This window comes from Olea europaea, unplaced genomic scaffold, assembly GCF_002742605.1.
Source record: "Olea europaea var. sylvestris unplaced genomic scaffold, O_europaea_v1 scaffold810, whole genome shotgun sequence".
Classification (NCBI taxonomy): domain Eukaryota; kingdom Viridiplantae; phylum Streptophyta; class Magnoliopsida; order Lamiales; family Oleaceae; genus Olea; species Olea europaea.
Genome location: NW_019266538.1, coordinates 206847 through 226288, shown reverse-complemented (window position 1 = coordinate 226288; position 19442 = coordinate 206847). Strand labels below are relative to the sequence as shown.

At 34.2% G+C, this 19442-nt stretch overlaps 1 protein-coding gene across 1 annotated transcript; it reads left to right on the top strand.

Moving 5' to 3' along the window:
- Positions 1 to 1639: 1639 nt before the first annotated feature.
- LOC111391630 (pre-mRNA-processing factor 19-like) lies at positions 1640 to 16098 on the top strand. The gene is made up of 18 exons (XM_023016885.1): positions 1640 to 1752; positions 1831 to 1916; positions 2726 to 2797; positions 2958 to 3020; positions 3991 to 4077; positions 4578 to 4725; positions 4809 to 4930; positions 5040 to 5156; positions 10355 to 10450; positions 10526 to 10585; positions 11968 to 12042; positions 14103 to 14207; positions 14309 to 14428; positions 14538 to 14615; positions 14699 to 14795; positions 15023 to 15074; positions 15292 to 15362; positions 15590 to 16098. Exons 1-18 carry the CDS (start codon positions 1740 to 1742, stop codon positions 15709 to 15711), a joined length of 1584 nt encoding a protein of 527 aa, XP_022872653.1. The 5' UTR covers positions 1640 to 1739; the 3' UTR covers positions 15712 to 16098.
- The last annotated feature ends 3344 nt before the right edge of the window (positions 16099 to 19442 follow it).

The window sequence follows — 19442 nt, the reverse complement described above, 5'->3', positions numbered from 1 at the left end:
TAATTGAAAATCAAGATTGACAGGTATAACTTTTGTTTTTGTTCGGAAAAATAGACAAGTCCATTGTTTGATAGAAATCAACGTCAAGAATTTGAGGTTTCAACTATGATGATTCCATGGAAAAATTGATGTTTCGGCTACTTTACTCAAGGTTCATTTGGTACAATTTTTTAAATTATTTTTAAACACATATTCTATTAACCTATAACTTTTTGAGCAATACTACAAGTACAATAATTTTGACATCATGGTTGACAGGAAAATGCTACTTTTGCCCGAAAATATTTGACACCTGGGGTGATCGACCCTTACAAAGTGCACAGGTCCCACGTGTGTGTGTGTGTTTGGTCACCCTCTATATCAACTATTATGCTCTCCTAACTCGATTTTGATCGACAACCCTCTCACATACAAGTGGTGGGGCCACGATTAAAATAATGCGAGCCCCACAATTGTGAGAGGGCTATATACACACACAATTTTCCCAACTTTTTCTCACTTTTCAATCTCACATATCCAAAAAAATTATATTCACCATAAAAAAAAAAAACAAACAAACACACCATACGAGTTTATGGCAGTGTTTGAGAAAGTCCAAAATGAGTCATAGGAGCAAATTATTGAACTAGTTAATTAGGAAACTCATCCACGATGGCCCAGGGCAGGGTCGGTGGGGGCCGTTAGGGTTGGGGTTCAACCTTTTTATTTAGGAAACTGGAGTTTAAAAATTACAACTTAACTATTAAAATTAAGTGAGACGCTTCGTTCTCGAGTTGCAAATTTCCATTGACAATTGATATTAATGTTGCGATTTTTAAAAATAATTACTTAAAAATTTTAATTTAAACACTATCAAGCATGCTCTTCATTTGCTTCCATATTGCCGATAGCTAAACAACACTATTACTAATGGGCTCATTGGTTGCTGCAACAAGGCCCAAGTCGGCCCAGACAGAGCCCACCAATATGGGCCCAACTCAGCATGTTTTCCTTCCCTTCATTGGCCAACCCACTAACTCAGCCCAATTTCTAACTTTGATAAATGATTTGGTTTAAAAAATAAAATACGTCAAAAAAAAAAAGTTTTATATTTTACGTTGTTAAATATTTTTAAAGCAAGATAGTGGCACTTTGAAAAAATTAAAATGAAGAAAAAATTAAACTTATGTTCAAAGCAAAATTACTTGAATTCTTTAACAATTTCAAAAATATTTTAATTTTAACTTATGTCCAAAGTTTTCTGTCTACCTCGTCCAATAGTTTTTTTTGCGCCTTCCCCTTTGAAGTTTCGATATTTCCCATCCCTCACATTTTCTATAAGTAATGTTATTTGCAGTCATTTACTATTGTAGTCATCATACGTAATATACATGTGACGATTACTGATTTGATACATTAATATAATAATTTGTATTACTTTATGCATCATATAACTGTCACATATATGTCAGTAAGGCGATTGTGATAGTGAGCGGCTGCAAATAATATTATTTATTTTTTATTCTTAGGTCATCACAATTTGCATTCTTTTTTGGGTAAATGTCAGAAAAAATCTTTGAGGATCAACATAAAATGTCACTCAAAGGCTAGGGATCATTTGTAAAATTAACTCCTGGTCAGTGACCATTTGTTAAATTAACTCCATCTTTTTGCTCTCCAGCCCCTCACAGATTCACCTTCCCCATAAACCCTATCTCAGCTTCGCCATTGCCTCTTTCAGCCAGTGAGCATTATACACAATGAACTGTTCAAGTAAATCTTTCTCTATGAATATTTGTGTATATATATGTTTTTGGTGTATTATCTGATCCATGGCTTGTTATCTTACAGTTTCCGGTGAGGTGCCGGAGGAGCCCGTCGTCTCCAATAAGAGTGGTTTACTCTTTGAGAAGCGCTTAATCGAGCGACATATCGCGGTACATTCTCTCTATTTCTGTCCCTTCGTATATTCATAAATACTGCATTTTTGGTCAGTAGTAAATTTTATCAAAAAATTGGTATAATTTCAAAACATCAATCTTCCAAAGCAATTTTATAGAACTAAAATACAACAACAATAAAAAATAGATCTTTCGAATGCAGCTCAAATAAGCGATAAAAAGGTTGTCATTTGAGCCATTATAATGGAACTTCTGATAAGCTTTTTCTTGTTTCGTTGATTCCCCTTCAACTGAGAAGACTGTTTTTTTTTAATTATATGCCTGTTAATGACTGAGGGACACATCTCTCTCTCTCACAGCATTTATTCATTTTTGATATATATGATATTTTTGGTTACTGGGAAATTATGACGGAAGATTGATGAAGTTCTTACAGACAAGTTTGGAATTTTGTTTCTTGTTGGGCACAATGATCTCATTAAAATTTTCTAAGTTCTTGAAGTAATTTAATAGCTATGGTGTCTTAGTAGACATCGAACAAGATGTAGTTAATCTTTTGAATGGAGGTCTAAGTGCTAAATGGGTTGTAATTTGAGCCATGGTAATGAAACTTCTGGAAAACTCTTTCTCATTACGCTTCCCTTTTTTTTTTTTCTTATTTCTTCATTTTTTGCTGCAACAAGAGAAAAAAAGAAAAGAAAGAGGCTGGTGAGAAATTCCATTAGTTGAATTATTTGCTTAATAATATTGTAGCTTCTGGATTGATTGATTAATAATAGTAATTTTTATGTGACGATCTATCTTTAATTGAAGATGCGTGTATGTGCTTTTTATTTTTTGACTAGGATTATGGAAAATGTCCTATTACTGGAGAGCCGCTTACGATGGATGATATTATTCCAATAAAAACTGGAAAGGTATGCTCTTTGCACAAATATTCGTACCTTTGAATTTACATTTGGCTTTCTCGCTTCCTTTTTTTAAAAAAAAAAATATTCAGGCTGTTTTTATTGTTTTTCTAATGGGATTTTGAGTGCCAAGCAGTTTAGAGCTTAATTTTATTGGATTTCTGGGCAGATTGTGAAGCCTCGTCCAGTTCAAGCTGCTAGTATTCCTGGGATGCTGGGAATGTTTCAAATTGTACGCGATTCTTTTCCTTGGCTTTTTAATTCTTGTTCATGGATCTTTCTCCGACATTTAACATTTACTTGTCTCCCAGCATCATTTTCTAATAGGATGTACGGTCATTATATAATGGTGTAGAATTTGTTCTGAGATTGTGTCTAATGAAGACACTAGTTATGATTTGGCTTAAGAAGTTCGTTAATCCTCCCCCTCAAAAAGTAGGTTTCAGTTTCTAGTTTCCATCTCCCTCGCCTCTTATGGTTTTTGTCTTATTCAAATTTTGGACGTAAAGACTACATTTTCTCTATCTCTTGGTATATTCAAGCGATACGGATGGATTATGAAAGATTGAAGTTCACTGATTTGTGAAGATAGTAATATAATTCATAATTGTAATTTCTTTATGCTAAAAGAGTTTTATGAAAGGTTCAATTCAATAATTCCACTTTTATGCATACGCGGATTCTGAATCGAGAGAAGCAACTCAAATGGTTAGCACAAATTTCCTAATTATCATGTAACTATTCTGTTGGAAAATCTGATCCATTCTAAAGCATGTTTGGGAATTGTTTGTAATTGGTTGAAATCATAAATAGGTAAAAATGATTGATGGATAAATGGGAAGTACATGTGCGTCTCACGAATGTGTGAATAAGTAGTAGTTTGACCAATGGTGTTTATAATTTAAACACGTGCCAAACAAGTATAGTTTAAACACGTGCCAAACAAGTGCCTACTCATTGTATATTATTTGGCTAGTTTCTAGCACATTCTTGTAGTGTCCATTTTAGGAAATAACTGTAAACTATCTTGTTCTTTCATTAGGTTTTCTTACTTTCTACATTTTACTGGTTTGAGCATCAACTTTCTTAGCATACTATATCTAAAATATCCTGATTCTAAATTTAAATATGAATGGTGTTAAAAATCTTCATTGTTGTCTGATTGATACTTCTTGATGCTTAATTGGTTTGATTCAAACTAGGAATGGGACGGTTTGATGCTATCTAATTTTGCTTTGGAGCAACAGTTACACACCGCAAGGCAAGAGCTAAGTCATGCCTTATACCAGGTAATAACAAATAGCTAGATGCTAATTGATTTTCTTAGCTTTTATTGCGTGGCTTCTTTTGTGGAAAATGTCTATTTTTCATTCCAGTGGCAACCTATTTCAGTTAGATAATAACGAGTAGCTAGATGCTAATTGATTTTTTTAGCTTTTATTGCATGGCTTCTTTTGTTGAAAATGTCTATTTTTCCTTCCAGTGGCAGCCTATTTCAGTTAGATTGTTATTTGCTTTTCATTGCACTTTTTTCTTAACTTGAACATATAATGATTGCGTGTGCACTCTACTTTAACTAACATTTCTTATTTTTTGCATTAATTTCATCCCATTTCCTGCCTAAATTACTTGCCGTTTCTTCATTCCATCGAACTTCCCAAAAGTATATTTAGATTTGATGGAAATGAATGCAAAAATACATAATTGCTTTTGCCAGATTTTCACGTACACATGCATTTAGTTGCATGCTGCCTCACTTTGGCCGCCAATTTCTATGTTGTCTATGCAGCATGATGCTGCATGTCGTGTTATTGCAAGGCTAAAGAAGGAAAGGGACGAGGCACGTGCATTACTGGCACAGGCTGAAAGACAGATACCCATGCCAGTAACAGTACCAGATGCAGTTAATACCGTTCCCTTAAGCAATGGGAAAAGAGGTTCTTAGCTTTTGTGTATTTCAGCTCATTCTATTTAACCTGTGCTTTTGATTGTTTATTTCTGTTTTTGACTGTCTCTGTAGCTGCTGATGATGATGTGATGGGTCCGGATGGGAAAAAAATCCGTCCAGGAATCTCAAGTGCTATCATTTCTGAGCTTACAGACTGTAATGCTGCTCTTTCACAGCAAAGGAAAAAGCGACAGGTAATGCCTGTACTGTATACCCTTGGCTTCACGAAATAGGGCATTCTAATTTGATATTAAAACTTCTTTCTGATAATTCTTAAGCTCCTGTGTTTATTTTTTCTTCCAGATACCTGCAACACTGGCTCCCATTGAATCTGTGGAGAGATACACTCAACTCAATAGTTATCCTCTTCATCGAACAAACAAACCTGGCATATTGTCTCTGGACATCCAGTACTCCAAGGTATTTATTTATGTTTTTATTTTCTTATTGTATCCTTTGTTCCATACTAAATTTTTCATTATCCTCTTAGGCAGGACTTAGCAGTGTGCTAAGAAAGTTTTCTATTTCTAACTTCTTATAAAAAAGGGAACGAAGGACTACTGTTGATGCAACAGTAAATTAATTCAATTTTACTGTGCATGATGTCATTTTTTAATTTTTCATTTTGTTTATGGTCAGACAAATGTTCTTCCACACATCATGCCATTAGCATTAAAAAAAAAAAAACTTTAGCCCCTGTTTGATCCTCATTTTTTGGAAATGAGAATGTGTGGAATAGTGTTTTATTGAAAATTGAATGGTTGAAAAAGAAGTAAAAGTTTTCGATTTACGTGTAATATTATTTTATAAAGATTGTGTGGTTGAAAATAGGAAAGAGAAAAATGAAATAGAATGTAATTTAACGGGGGCCAAACAAGGTCTTAATATATATAAACTGCCGTAAGTAAAATAATAAAAAAAAAAAACCTCCATACAGTGTGGAGAGATGGCAAATCATGTACGGAGAGTTGATAAACTCTTCGCATAGTGCAAAGTATTAAAATAAAAATAAGAAAACTCTCCGCACAGTGCGGAGAGAGTTGAACCATGTCAGGAGAGTTAGCAAACTCTTCGCATAGTGCGGAGTAAAAAAAAAAAAAACCTTCACACAGTGCAAAGAGATGGCAAACCATGTGCGAAAAGTTGGCAAACTCTTTCTTAGTGCAAAGTATATATAAAAAAAAAAAACTCTCTGCACAGTGTGAAAAGAGTTTAATCATGTGCGGAGTAAAAAAAAAAAGTGTGGAGAGAATTGAACCATATGCGGAGTTTAAAAAAAAATTCTCCGCACAGTGCGGAGAGAGTTAATCTCTTCGCTCAGATCTCTCTGCATTGTATGGAGAGATTTTTTTTTTTTATCGATAACTTTTTTTCCTTTTTTATCCTTCTCTGCTTTCCCTACTTTTCTCCATTTCTTTACGCAATATCTATTTTTCCTACTTCTTTATGCCATTTATCTTTCTTCTCTCCTACAACCTCGTTTCTTTTTCTCTCAAACTCCTCTCTCTCAACCAAATTGTAAAATTTTTGTTCAATACACATTTTATCTCTCATACACCTTAATATTTTTATTGTTCAAGTCAAACTTTAATATTGTGCTGAAACTCATCAAGAAATCAAGTCGATCATCCTTTTAGATACTTTGATGAAACTTATTTACTTGTTCAAACTCTAAGTACTAACCTTTGTTCTACGATCTTGTTACAATTTCTCGTGAACTCTACTAGCAAGTTACCAAAATAATGTATTTTAAGCTCATTCATATCTTGCTTCTGGTGAAATTAAATATTTCTTGGATTTGTAAAATTGCTCGATTTTACAATGTACCTAAATTTATACAATATCATACTCTAAAGATGGAGAAAAGAAGCAAAAGACGAAAACATTAAAAAAGAAAGAAGAAAAAGAAACAAAATTACAACTCAAGATGACTAGAAAGATAAATTTTTTTCTGAAAAGCATAATCTCTACTATCTAAAATTATTCCATGACTATAATTTGTTTAAAATTGAGTAGGAAGTTTTTTAAAGTGATTTACAAAAATTTGTCTAACAGATTCCCTTCTTATGACAAGCATAAATACAAGACCATGTTTCATATGTTATACAATAACAAAACATATTTTTCTTAATACTCAAACTCTATATTTCCCAATTCTCTGCACATCACAAAAATGCAAGGCTTACCTTTGGAGCAAATGGTAACTTTTTTCTTAAAAGTTTGTTACTTGTGTTTTTATCTTATATGGCTTATGATAATGTCTGATTGTTAATAGAGGCACATTTTACTACTAATTAATTAATGTTAATCCTTATTGCTTATTCAATAATATTGCGTTACATGAAAAATAATCATAAATTCGACTAGACTAGAAGAAAAGGAAACAAAATTACAACTCAAGATGACTGGAAAGATAAATTTTTTTCTGAAAAGCATAATCTCTACTATCTAAAATTATTCCATGACTATAATTTGTTTAAAATTGAGTAGGAAGTTTTTTAAAGTGATTTACAAAAATTTGTCTAACAGATTCCCTTCTTATGACAAGCATAAATACAAGACCATGTTTCATATGTTATACAATAACAAAACATATTTTTCTTAATACTCAAACTCTATATTTCCCAATTCTCTGCACATCACAAAAATGCAAGGCTTACCTTTGGAGCAAATGGTAACTTTTTTCTTAAAAGTTTGTTACTTGTGTTTTTATCTTATATGGCTTATGATAATGTCTGATTGTTAATATAGGCACATTTTGCTACTAACTAATTAATGTTAATCCTTATTGCTTATTAAATAATCTTGCGTTACATGAAAAATAATCATAAATACGACCACACTACTAGCACTAATATCTTACTTCTTACCTGGCTTCCCTTTCTGACTGAACCGATTGGAAAATCTTCCTCCCCCGGCAAAGTAGTTCCGCTTCGCTGTCCAGCCGACTGAGATTCTTTCAAGAGAGCAATATACTTTAAACGAAAATATAATATATGCAGGATACAAAAACTCTCATCAAGCTCTAAATCTAATTTCATTGTAATCTCATATGTGTAACAATTCTCCACCAAAATTCTAATTTATTCACATAAATTCTCAATATGAAAGATAATATGCATTTGTAGGTTAATTATTTTAGTCGATAGATAATAGGGTACGGTAAAAATGTTGGTCCAAAAAAAGTTTTAGTCCACCCTAAGTGGAAATTTTATCTCAAAGATGGTCCTTTTTTTTATCGATAATTTTTTTCTTTCTTTCCTCTCTGCTTTCCCTACTTTGTATATTCCTCTCGATGGTTTTTTACCATAATTCTTGACAAAGGTATTTAAGTTTTTCATCTTTTACCTCAAACCTTAAAAGATTGCTTCTAATATGATTTTTATCTATTTTTTGCTTGTATAAAATACAGATCATAATGAACGTGTTTACTATTTTCCTTATTTAATCAACTTTATTTAGTGAGCAATGCGTTTCATTTGTTAGGATTGCTTTAAAATGGGAAAGTCACTTGGAAAAAAATTAGCAATTTCATAATCACCATTCTTTTTTCTTTTTCACAATTATATAAAAAGAAAACAATATTGAATTACAACATACTTAAGAAATTCAATATTAAATAAATTTTATACATTTATAACAAATTATAAATCCGTATATTCAGCTTACCGTATATGCTGCCTACTGTATTTGCAGCTTACCGTATATATTGCCTCCCGTATTTGCAGCCTACTGTATATGCTGTCTACCGTATTTTCATATACTGATTTTTGCACTAATAAATACTGAGAATGCAGAATACCGTACATTCACTTTCTAAATCGAATGTCAAAAAAAAATTCCAGATTTTTATTTTTCCAACATAAGCAAAAAATAAATATTAAAATATATAAAGCACAAAATATAAATGCATATGAATATGCAAGTCGATTTATAACTTTCTACTTAATTTTCAATTTTTCAATATTGAATTATACAAAATTTAGAAATATAATCTTCACATTTATACGAGAAAATAATGTATACAGGATACAAAAACTCTTCAAACTCTAAATCTATTTTCATTGTAATCTCATATATGTAACAATTCTCCACCAAAATTCTAATTTATTCACATAAATTCTCAATGTGAAAGATGATATGCATTAGTAGGTTAATTATTTTAGTCGATCTCCAAAAAAAGTTTTAGTTCACCCAAAGTGGAAACATTATCTCTGCTTGCGGAGAGATCAACTCTTGCTGCACTGTGCGAAGAGATGGTCTTTTTTTATCGGTAATTTTTTCTTCTTTTTTTCTCGCTTTCTCTACTTTTCTCAGATGTTTATTCCTCTCGAAGATGGTTTTTTTACCACGGATTCTTGACACAATATCTAAGTTAATTTTTCATCTTTTACCTCAAACCTTAAAAGATTGTTTGTAATATGATTTCTTTCTATTTTTCACTAGTATAAAATACAGATCATAATGAATGTGTTTACTATTTTCCTCATTTAATCTACTTTATTTAGTCAGCAATGCTTTTCATTTGTTAGGATGGCTTTAAAATGGGAAAGTCACTGGGAAAAAATTTAGCAATTACATAACCATCCTTTTTTTTCTTTTTCTTTTTTTAATTCTCGAAAAAACAATTATATAAAAAGAAGACAATATTGAATCAAAATATTTAGTTCTGAAGAATTAAAAAATTCAATATTATAAATTTTATACATTTATAACAAATAATAAATTCGTATATGCAGCTTACCGTATTTACAAGCAGCTTACCGTATATGTTGCCTGCCATATTTGCAGGCAATTTACCGCATTTGTAGCTTAATACATATACTGCCTACCGTATTTGCAGCTTACTGTATTTTCATATGCCGATTTTTGCACTTATAAGTACCGAGAATGCAGAACATCGTACATTCACTTACCAAAATGAATGTCCAAAAAAAAAAAAAATTCAGATTTTTATTTTTTCAACATAAGCAGAAAATAAATATTAAAATATATGAAGCACAAAATATAAACGTATATAAATATGTAAGTCGATTTATAACTTTGTGCTCAATCTTCAATTTTCCAATATTGAATTACACAAAATTTAGAAATATAATCTTCACATTCAATTCAATCATATCAACATTCTCAAAGCATACAAGCAAAATAATTTGTATAACCTCGTATATTTTTTATTTAAGCATGAAATATACAAGCATATTTTTTCTAGATGACACAATACTGTCATACAATTGTAAAAATAATTTACAATTATTTTCTTATATCATGAGATATTGCTTCAAAAACATTCCAAAAAACTAAAATTCATACATTAATAAAAATACAATAAATATAAAATTCGTGCAACGCACGTGACAGTGACTAGTCTATATATTTTTGCAACTACCTGTGGTAGATTTGGGACCATTTAGTGATCAAGGCTTCAGACCCTGATTTGAAGCTTAAACATTGACTCAGGCTGTAGGTGCTCCTGTAAATAAATGACTTTGTAGTTGTGGTTCCTTGAATTTTTGTTGCCATAATCATGGTGTGCTTCTGATGGATCAAATTACCCATCTAAACAGAGTATTGGACATATCATATTCAGACCTATTTTGTCTGATTTGTTGTTTTAGGACATCATTGCCACTGCTGGGGTTGATTCAAATGCTGTAGTCTTTGATAGACCTTCTGGGCAGATAATATCTACACTCAGTGGTCATTCAAAGAAGGTAATAACCATCTTTATTTTCTTTTCTTTTGGTTCTTTCTGATTGAATGTGTGCTGGATGTTTTCTCATATATAGGTTACAAGCGTCAAATTTGTGGCTGAGGGTGAAGTAGTTGTTACCAGTTCTGCTGATAAGGTAAATTTAATACTCTCTGCAAGAATACTTTTGTATTTTTTTTTCCTATTACATGATTATTGTATTTGCCCAGTTGTCATTCACGCTTTTCAGTTTATATTCGCTTGCTTGGGCTTTCACAATTTCTGAAAAAGCTGGCTGCTCCACTATATTTTATTAGTTGTAACTAAGTAACTAATGCAAGGGCTATGGAAGCATTTTGGTTGGCGATTGAGATGAAAAAGGCTCAATTTGAAAATTTAGATTGCTTGTTTTGAAACTCTAATTATTCTCTCCTGCCTTTTGGCTTAGATATACATACACATAAGGAGCAGGAAATATCTATTTGAACATCAGATTAAGCAGTTGATTACAGATTTGGAAAATTTCAGTTCTGTCAGTAATTGGGAATTGGGTTGAACTTATAAACCTCAGGACTTCACCTGTGGGATTTTTCATTCAGTTTGAAGTACTAGTCAATTGTGCAAATCACGACTGAGTCACGCGATTAAATCTGATTCACTGGAATTAGAAAGGTAAATAAGCTCATATCAAGAATTGGAATGAATCTTAGTATTCATTAATATTAATTTCAGGATACATTAGTTTCACAGGGAGTGCAGATTATGTTGTACCGAATTCGTTTTGTAGCCTTGTTATTTGTATTTGTTGAAATGAATTTAGATTGATCTTCAAACGCTTTATTCTTTTGTTCTTATAGTGATGGAGCTCTATGTAGGTTCAGCCATGTAAATAGTCTCCTAAATGTTATTTAATGACTTTAGGTTTGTATGCTTTTCATTTAGCTGATTCAAATTTATTGTCAAAAGGCTTAGTTTGTAGTTGTAGCTCTGCATGCCCTGCATACCGTTTCCAAAGGAGAGCTACATTGAGACATAACAACATCTAACTGTAGGTGGATTAGATCTCACTTTGCTTATAAGAAGGAAATTACCAAGTAAAATATTCCAAGTGACTTGTACAGATGGGGAGCTTTTCAAAGGATGGTTAGGCTGAAATGTCTCGGCAATTCGAGTTGCACTTTATTCTTTTACATTTTTGGGTTTGATTGGAGCAATGTGACACGCACTCTGCTCTTTGATGCTACACCTGTCAACAAGTAGATATATGGACTAAGTTAGAAAAGAGAAGAAGGAAGAAAACTCATGATTATAAGCAAAAACAACTTGACTAACAAACTGAAAAAATGTCAACATGATATTGGTTGATTTTTCATTGCACTTTGTGATTGATTGCTGATTGATTGCTATTGTCTGTAATCTAACTAATAATGATTACAAGATTTTGACTTCAATTTATTTTATATTGAGCCATATACCTCGATGTATTTTTCAATTTAGTTGTTTGCTTTATATCCAGTACACCTCTTCTGCTCTTTGCAGACTGTTCGTGTATGGAAAGGATCTGAAGATGGTAATTATGATTGCAGTCATATTTTGAAGGATCATAGTGCTGAGGTAATCAACTTTTGCCTTTTCTGCTGATGAATGTGTTTTGCATGGACATCTCCAAATTCCTTCAGTTTGAAGCATCTTTTCTAAGAGCTCAAGCTTTTGGAGGTGGGACAATTTTATCTTGTTGTCAACATGCCACTCACCTTCAGGCCAGTTCAATTTTATGTCAAAGGTCAGGTGCACAATTTTTTTTAACAGAGTGGTGTTAAGACTTGAGCTCTGGACCTTTGCCTTTGCTCTCTCTGATACAATGTAGAACTAGGACAAGTTATTTATTTGAATCTCGTCTTCAATGCGATACCCTGCATTTTATTGGGGACAAATATGCAGCCTGACATTTGCTTTTGACGTATTCTTGTGCTGCACATTCGAACATGCTGTCGAGTGATTTCTTTTGTTAAAATGAGAGTCCATTTGGATGCTCTAGTACATTAAACTCCTTTTTCTATTGTAAAATGTATAAACAAAAACATGTTGAGAAACATGAATAATACTGTCCGTATATCATCTAGTTGGATATTTATCACTGGATGCCTGAACATGTAAGGATGCTAGATGCTTGTGGTGGATTCTATTTGATATATCATCTAAAAGTGTTTGTATTAGTTTGTTGTGTTAGCATGCTAAATTCTTCTAGTGTTGTGTATGTCACATTACTATCTGCTACTTGGTGTATTATTTCTATGATGCTGTCGATCAATTTAGACAACATGTCCTTGAAAGGCTGCGGTGAGAGGCCACTGTGTGTATAGGCATTGCTGTATGTGAGAGGCCAAAATTGGAAGTGTTCGCAACATATACCGAAAGGGTACTAATTAGCTACCATTATTGACAAGTTCACTAGGTCTCAAATTTGAACTATTACAACAGTTACTTTGTTGATAGATTTGGGTTCATCGCAGTCATCCAGATATATTGCTACCATCTAAAAGTGTTTGTATTAGTTTGTTATGTTAGCATGCTAAATTCTTCTAGTGTTGTGTATGTCACATTACTATCTGCTACTTGGTGTATTATTTCTATGATGCTGTTGATCAAGTTAGACAACATGTCCTTGAAAGGCTGCGGTGAGAGGCCACTGTGTGTATAGGCATTGCTGTATGTGAGAGGCCAAAATTGGAAGTGTTCGCAACATATACCGAAAGGGTACTAATTAGCTACCATTATTGACAAGTTCACTAGGTCTCAAATTTGAACTGTTACAACAGTTACTTTTTTGATAGGCTCGGAAGGGTACTTCTGCAATACAGAAAGACCTAAAGACCTTTTTATCTTATATTGCATTATGTCAAAACATTATAATAATTCTCATCCGTTTTTACCATTGTAGATGCTCTTTTATAAGCTTTTCAGGTAGTGATGGGGCATCTAACGGAGATTTGTTAGTTTTTACAACCCAAATCTTAATTAATAGTGAATAAATTTACTTATACAGGTTGCTTGTGTCTGAGTGATGCGAAAAAGCTCCTTCTTAGGGTCTTTCATCGCAGTCATCCAGATATATTGCTTTATACGTGAAACCTGGTTTGCAGGGAAACTTGAATCTTGACAGTCTGGGTTTTGGATATCTTCTTCTAAATAAATTAAAATTTTGCCAGTACTGGGTTGCTTTCAATTATACCAACTCATGTTAGTCTACGTTCATTTCTACATATATGCAGCTATGTGGGCGCTTGATATATTGTGAAGTCAGAATATTATTTACACACACATTATACAAAAATGCTCACCTTGAGTGAAGTAATTGAGAGGGGAACTGGGGTTTCAATTTGTCTTCTTGGTCCTTGTTGCCTTTGCTTAGGTTGGGTTGGGTTGGGTTGTCTCCTTTATAAAGTGCTCAGTTATTATTTGATATGACTTTTCAGGTTTATTCTTTTCCCTTTGTTCTTTTGCTGAATTGACTGCAAATCCAAGATTTTTGTTTTGTCTCTAGCAAATTTGAACTTTTTTTTACAATCGTACTTCAATGATTTTTTAGTGCCAGCTCACCAATTCTATGCGAGTCAAAATTTATTTGTTCATTTCACCTAATTCAGGTCTAACATAGTGGTGAATCATGGCAGGTGCAAGCTGTTACAATCCATGCCACCAATAACTACTGCGTGACAGCTTCTCTTGATAACACATGGTGCTTCTATGAACTTGCTTCGGGCTTATGTCTAGCTCAGGTCTCAGCCCTTCCAATTCTTACATGAATCTGTGTACTGACTCAAATGTTTATATGGGTATGGCTACTTCTGGTTTGGGGCATTTATAAGTTATTTTTCAGGTTGAAGACACTTCAGGATCTTCTGAAGGCTACACATCTGCATCTTTTCATCCTGATGGCCTCATCCTTGGAACCGGTACCTCTGGGTCTCTTGTTAAGATCTGGGATGTGAAAACTCAGGTGTAGCCGTACTTCTAATGACCAGATTCAACTTATCTTCTATTTCTTTCTAGTCCATGAGTAGTATTAATATTATTATTATTATTTTTTTTTTTGTGTTTGTGTGTAGGCAAATGTAGCGAGATTTGATGGGCATGTTGGGGCAGTAACTGCAATTTCATTTTCAGAGAATGGTTACTTCCTAGCTGTAGGTTTTTTTTCTACAGGGAACATAAACAGCGAGGCTGAAAATGATTAACTCCATTGTCTGATCTTGTTTCAATTTTCCAGACTGCAGCCCAAGATGGTGTCAAGCTTTGGGATCTTCGCAAATTGAAGAACTTTAGGACTTTCACTCCTTACGATGAAAATACACCAACACAATCAGGTGCTTTTACCTCTTTCACGTCTAGCATACCTTATGTTTGGTTTTATGAGATCAAAACTTCTAGAAAGTATTTGAAATTCTCGCATATGTCCATGCTTTATATTTGTATATTAAATGAAAGAAAGAAGATTCCTCACAAGTTTGTGGGACAACTTGTATCGGTTGAGTCTTTACACATTTTTTTATTCTGAAAACGTGCTCCTCACCTTTTCTTTCTGAATTTGCAGTGGAATTTGACCATAGTGGAAGTTACCTTGCGCTTGGAGGCTCAGATATACGGTAATATATGAAGATAAATTCATAGTGCTAGTTTGGTTTGTGTGTAGAGTATATCAATATCATTATTCATTATTTCCATTTCTCGTCCGGTCTGTATATTCCAAGAAATGATATTTGTGCTCGCCATACACATGATGACTGCTATTCATATTTCACTCTGTATACGTCAGCTTTCATTGTGGTCTTGCAAGCTCATGTCTATGTGTCGTTATGACAGAGTTTATCAAGTTGCCAACGTCAAGTCTGAATGGAACTGCATCAAAACGTTCCCCGACTTATCAGGCACAGGTTAGATCCTCTCAGTGTCTTTTACCAATGTCCTTTTGCACCTTAGAGACTTGGCATTTTAACAAATGGCATGTTTGGTATGGTGAATTAAGAAAGTCTTGTCCACTGTATTATCTAGAATGTTCTAATACAGCGTCCCTGTTTTTCAACATAGTCGTTTATCTCTATATGGAGCAAAAATTAGCTCAAACTGTAGAGTTCATTATAGTCGCTTACCATGAATGCAGGTAAAGCAACATGTGTAAAGTTTGGTCCAGATGCAAACTACATAGCTGTTGGATCTATGGATAGAAACCTCAGAATATTTGGGTTGCCCCAGCCTGGGGAAGATGATTCATCAATGTCGTGAAGCAATGTTCATTGCGCTTCTGGCGGACTGAGTCATGTAGCTGTCCCTGCAGTTGCTGCAATTTCTGTCTCCAGGATTATGAAGTAGTGAAAGTTGAAAGCATAATCTACTTCAGACTCGGTTTGGGCTCAATTCTATGAGAGTGAGGATAAGTAATATATCTGAAAAACTGCCAACTCAATCTTGCATTCTTTCGCGGATTTGCCTTTTTGTTTGTAACGAAATTTGAGTTCATGTTGATCCTCTTTATAAGACGTTGGAATTGTTATTCCGTCTATGCAAACAATTGTAATGTGCTTTACTTGGGAAGTTTTTGGATCGTCTCTTTAGCGCTTACTTGTCCGGAAATCATAATGAATGGAATAACTTGGGACGAATGTCTTCGTACACTTTGTGACACCAATTTGTATGCCATTAGCCTTGGCAAGCTGGGGCCATTCACCAACATCTGGGCAAAAAGAATTCCTCGCCCATTCTATAAAGAGAATCGAAATAGCCCCAAATGACCACTCCTATAGAGAGGGCAAGGGCGTGAGCCAAGCCCGGAAATTCTGTGAGGACCGGCTCACAAACGATGCAAGATGGCTTGTTGGCTGGCGAGCCGTTCATAGGCTCATCTAAAAGCAGCCATTTGAGCTGATGGCACCTATGAGTTGATGTCTATTCAATTTCAACTTACGAGGCGCCTTGAATCTCAAGTTACTCATATCGTAATACCTTAATGTCAAACCTCAAGGCAGTGAAATGAACGATCTTACCATATGATGTATGTGGAGTTAAATGTTTGATTGGCCATTGAACTTTGATATATGTAATATATTTAAAGGTTTATTCACTGTATTTTCAAACTTGTCCATTGGCCATTCAACTTTGCTCTGTTTAGTTCCATTGACCACCGGATGAAAAACGTTAGTGAACTTGCACACGTGGCCAACAGTAATTCGACAAGGCATGTTAAATTTTTACTAAGTACCACGTAAATACCAAATAAGCTGTGCCAGACACGACTTTAGCTTTGAATAATAAAACTTTCAAAATTGATATTCATTCTCAACCCAAAAAACACGTCTCCTTCAACCAGTTTTAAAACCCTAACCACCAATCGGTGCTACCCCACAATTGAAGACCCCACAAGCACAAATCAGTTGAAGTCTTGAATCGAGGAAGGCTTGCACATGGAGGGACCACTTGAAGGTAACTGAAAGTCAATATTTTACATTATCCCCATGAATATAGACAACAAGAACAAGACAAATGATGGCTGCCGCTGTTCAAATTTAGGTTTAAGCATCACAATCATGATTTTTTGTATCTTCGTCTGTATTTTCATGAATATAGACAAAGAAGCCAAATACTTAATGCTTGCTGCTTAATGCTTTATAAATATGTTAAATTTTTGTATCTTCCTGAGGAACCGAACCCGAGTCCTTGACAAGCTGCATGATTTCAACTCGATTTAGAAATTATCTTTCATTACTTGGAGGCCCAATACTAATTTTCATAAAACCAGAATCTAAATATATTAATTTGGCTGCTGTTCATACTATGACAGAAGATGTAAATATGTATAATCTGGCTGCTGCTGCAAATATGTATAATCTGAATGAAGTTTTTCATATCATGGTAGCATTATTTAATAAAGAAATTTATGAAGACACACGTATGATCTGCAAATATGTATAATCTGCTGCTCGGGATACTTATGAAGACACACATATGAAAATAAATTCATTTGATTGCATGATATAAGCCTTTGCCTCCATTCTTGGGTTCAAAATATTTTTTCCTATAGATGTGTAATTAGAATTTCCTAATAGCCAGTGGTGTAATGTTGTGATTGTATCAGAGGATGACTCAGATTTCGTTGATTCTGAGAAGGATTTGGAGGATGAAGACGACACATTGTATGAGTAAAATGTGACTGATGGTATCGAAATGGGGTTGGATGGCCACGATCAAGTTGAAGATGAACGGGAAGAGGGCAACGATATGGAAGTGGAATATCCGATGGAAGAGTTATTAACACAATGCTCATTAGATGACGAGAGTAGGTTTCGATTTCCTCAATTTTCTTCTGAGACCGATATGAAAAACCCACAGTTTAAGGTAGAGCAGATTTTTAGCTCAACAGTCGAGGTCAAAGAGGTGATTAGGACTTATGGTGCATTGAATAGGTATAATGTGAAGTTTACGGCGGACAAGGAGAGACGAGTACAAGGTGTGTGCAAAATTGGGTGTAAATGGAGGATATGGGCTTCCTCATTTGATGGCACTGACACATTACAGGTGAAATCATACATATCGGCCATACATGTAGTCGGGACTAATATAATAGACACTACAACTACAAGTTCCTGACACATCGTTACCTTGAACAATTCAAAGCGGACCCTGACTGGAAAATAGAGCTTCTTTTAGCGACAGTTAAGAAGGACCTACACACAGACATAAGTAGAAATGTTGCGTGGAAGATGAAAAGTTATGTTAAAGAAGTATTAGTCGGGACTATGCAAGACCAATTCGAACGATTGAGGTCTTATGCGGTCGAGGTACTCCAAACAAATGTTGGTTCTATTGTCATCATAGCTTTGTAGCAGCAAGTGTTTTAGGGGATGTACATATGTTTCAATGGTTGTAAGATGGGTTTTAGAAATGGTTGTAAAAGGGTGGTTGGCGTTGATGGTTGCCACTTACGAGGTTGCTTTGGAGGAATTTTGCTGACTGTGGTTGGCCTAGATGGTAATGATTGTATTTACCCTATTGCTTACGCCGTTGTTCAAAAGGAAAATACACCGACTTGACGATGGTTTTTAAATTATCTTGCCGAGGATATTGAAATTGGAAATGGTAGATGATGGACCTTGATGACAGACAAGCAAAAAGGTCTGCAAAATGTGACAAATGAGTTGTTTTCTGAGGCCGAGTATAGATTTTGTGTACGACACATGTACACAAATTTTTTCAATGCCAGTTTCAAGGGAAGACTTTGAAAAATTATCTCTGGTGGGCTGCAAAGTCAACCTATTCCTAACTATAAGCATTGGATGCAACAAAATGTCTCTTGCTACTAGTGGTGTTTCGCTGTCTATACACGATTCTGACTCATTTTGGAGCTGCCCAATGATTACAACCAATTGCTTAATGCCATTTCTACAAACACCACATGATTACTCCACCAAATGGTGCGCTGTATTTCCTAATAAGCTCAACACAAAGTCATTTACTAATAAGCTCAATACAGTTACTGAATAGAATAAAAATACAGTTCAAATTACAAATTAAGCAAAAGTGTTGCTTGAAATTCAGCATATAGGTTCCCCAGTTGACATCTTTGAATGTATGCCCACTTATAGGATTAATGCACGCCCACATTCAATGTGGCCAACAACATACACCAAATATAACTTAAACTGAAGCTAGTGCCTACTACAGAAACATAAAAATGACAAACGCGTCTTATGTAGATCATTTTCCCTCGCGCATAATTATGTTTAAGGATATCTCCACGTCCTTTTTCTTAAGTTATTTGAGCAAATATCTCGAACATGGACGACAAATCTTCTCCTTGCAATTGCATCGGTTTTGCCCTCGATGACGAAGATCATTCCAATCAAAAAACTGGCAATCTCTTTTGCAACTTAAGAATACTCGTCCTATGTTTTTAGTATTCTTCTCGACCTCCATACATTTCACGAACCCCAACCCACAATCTAGACATCGTTGCTTCGATG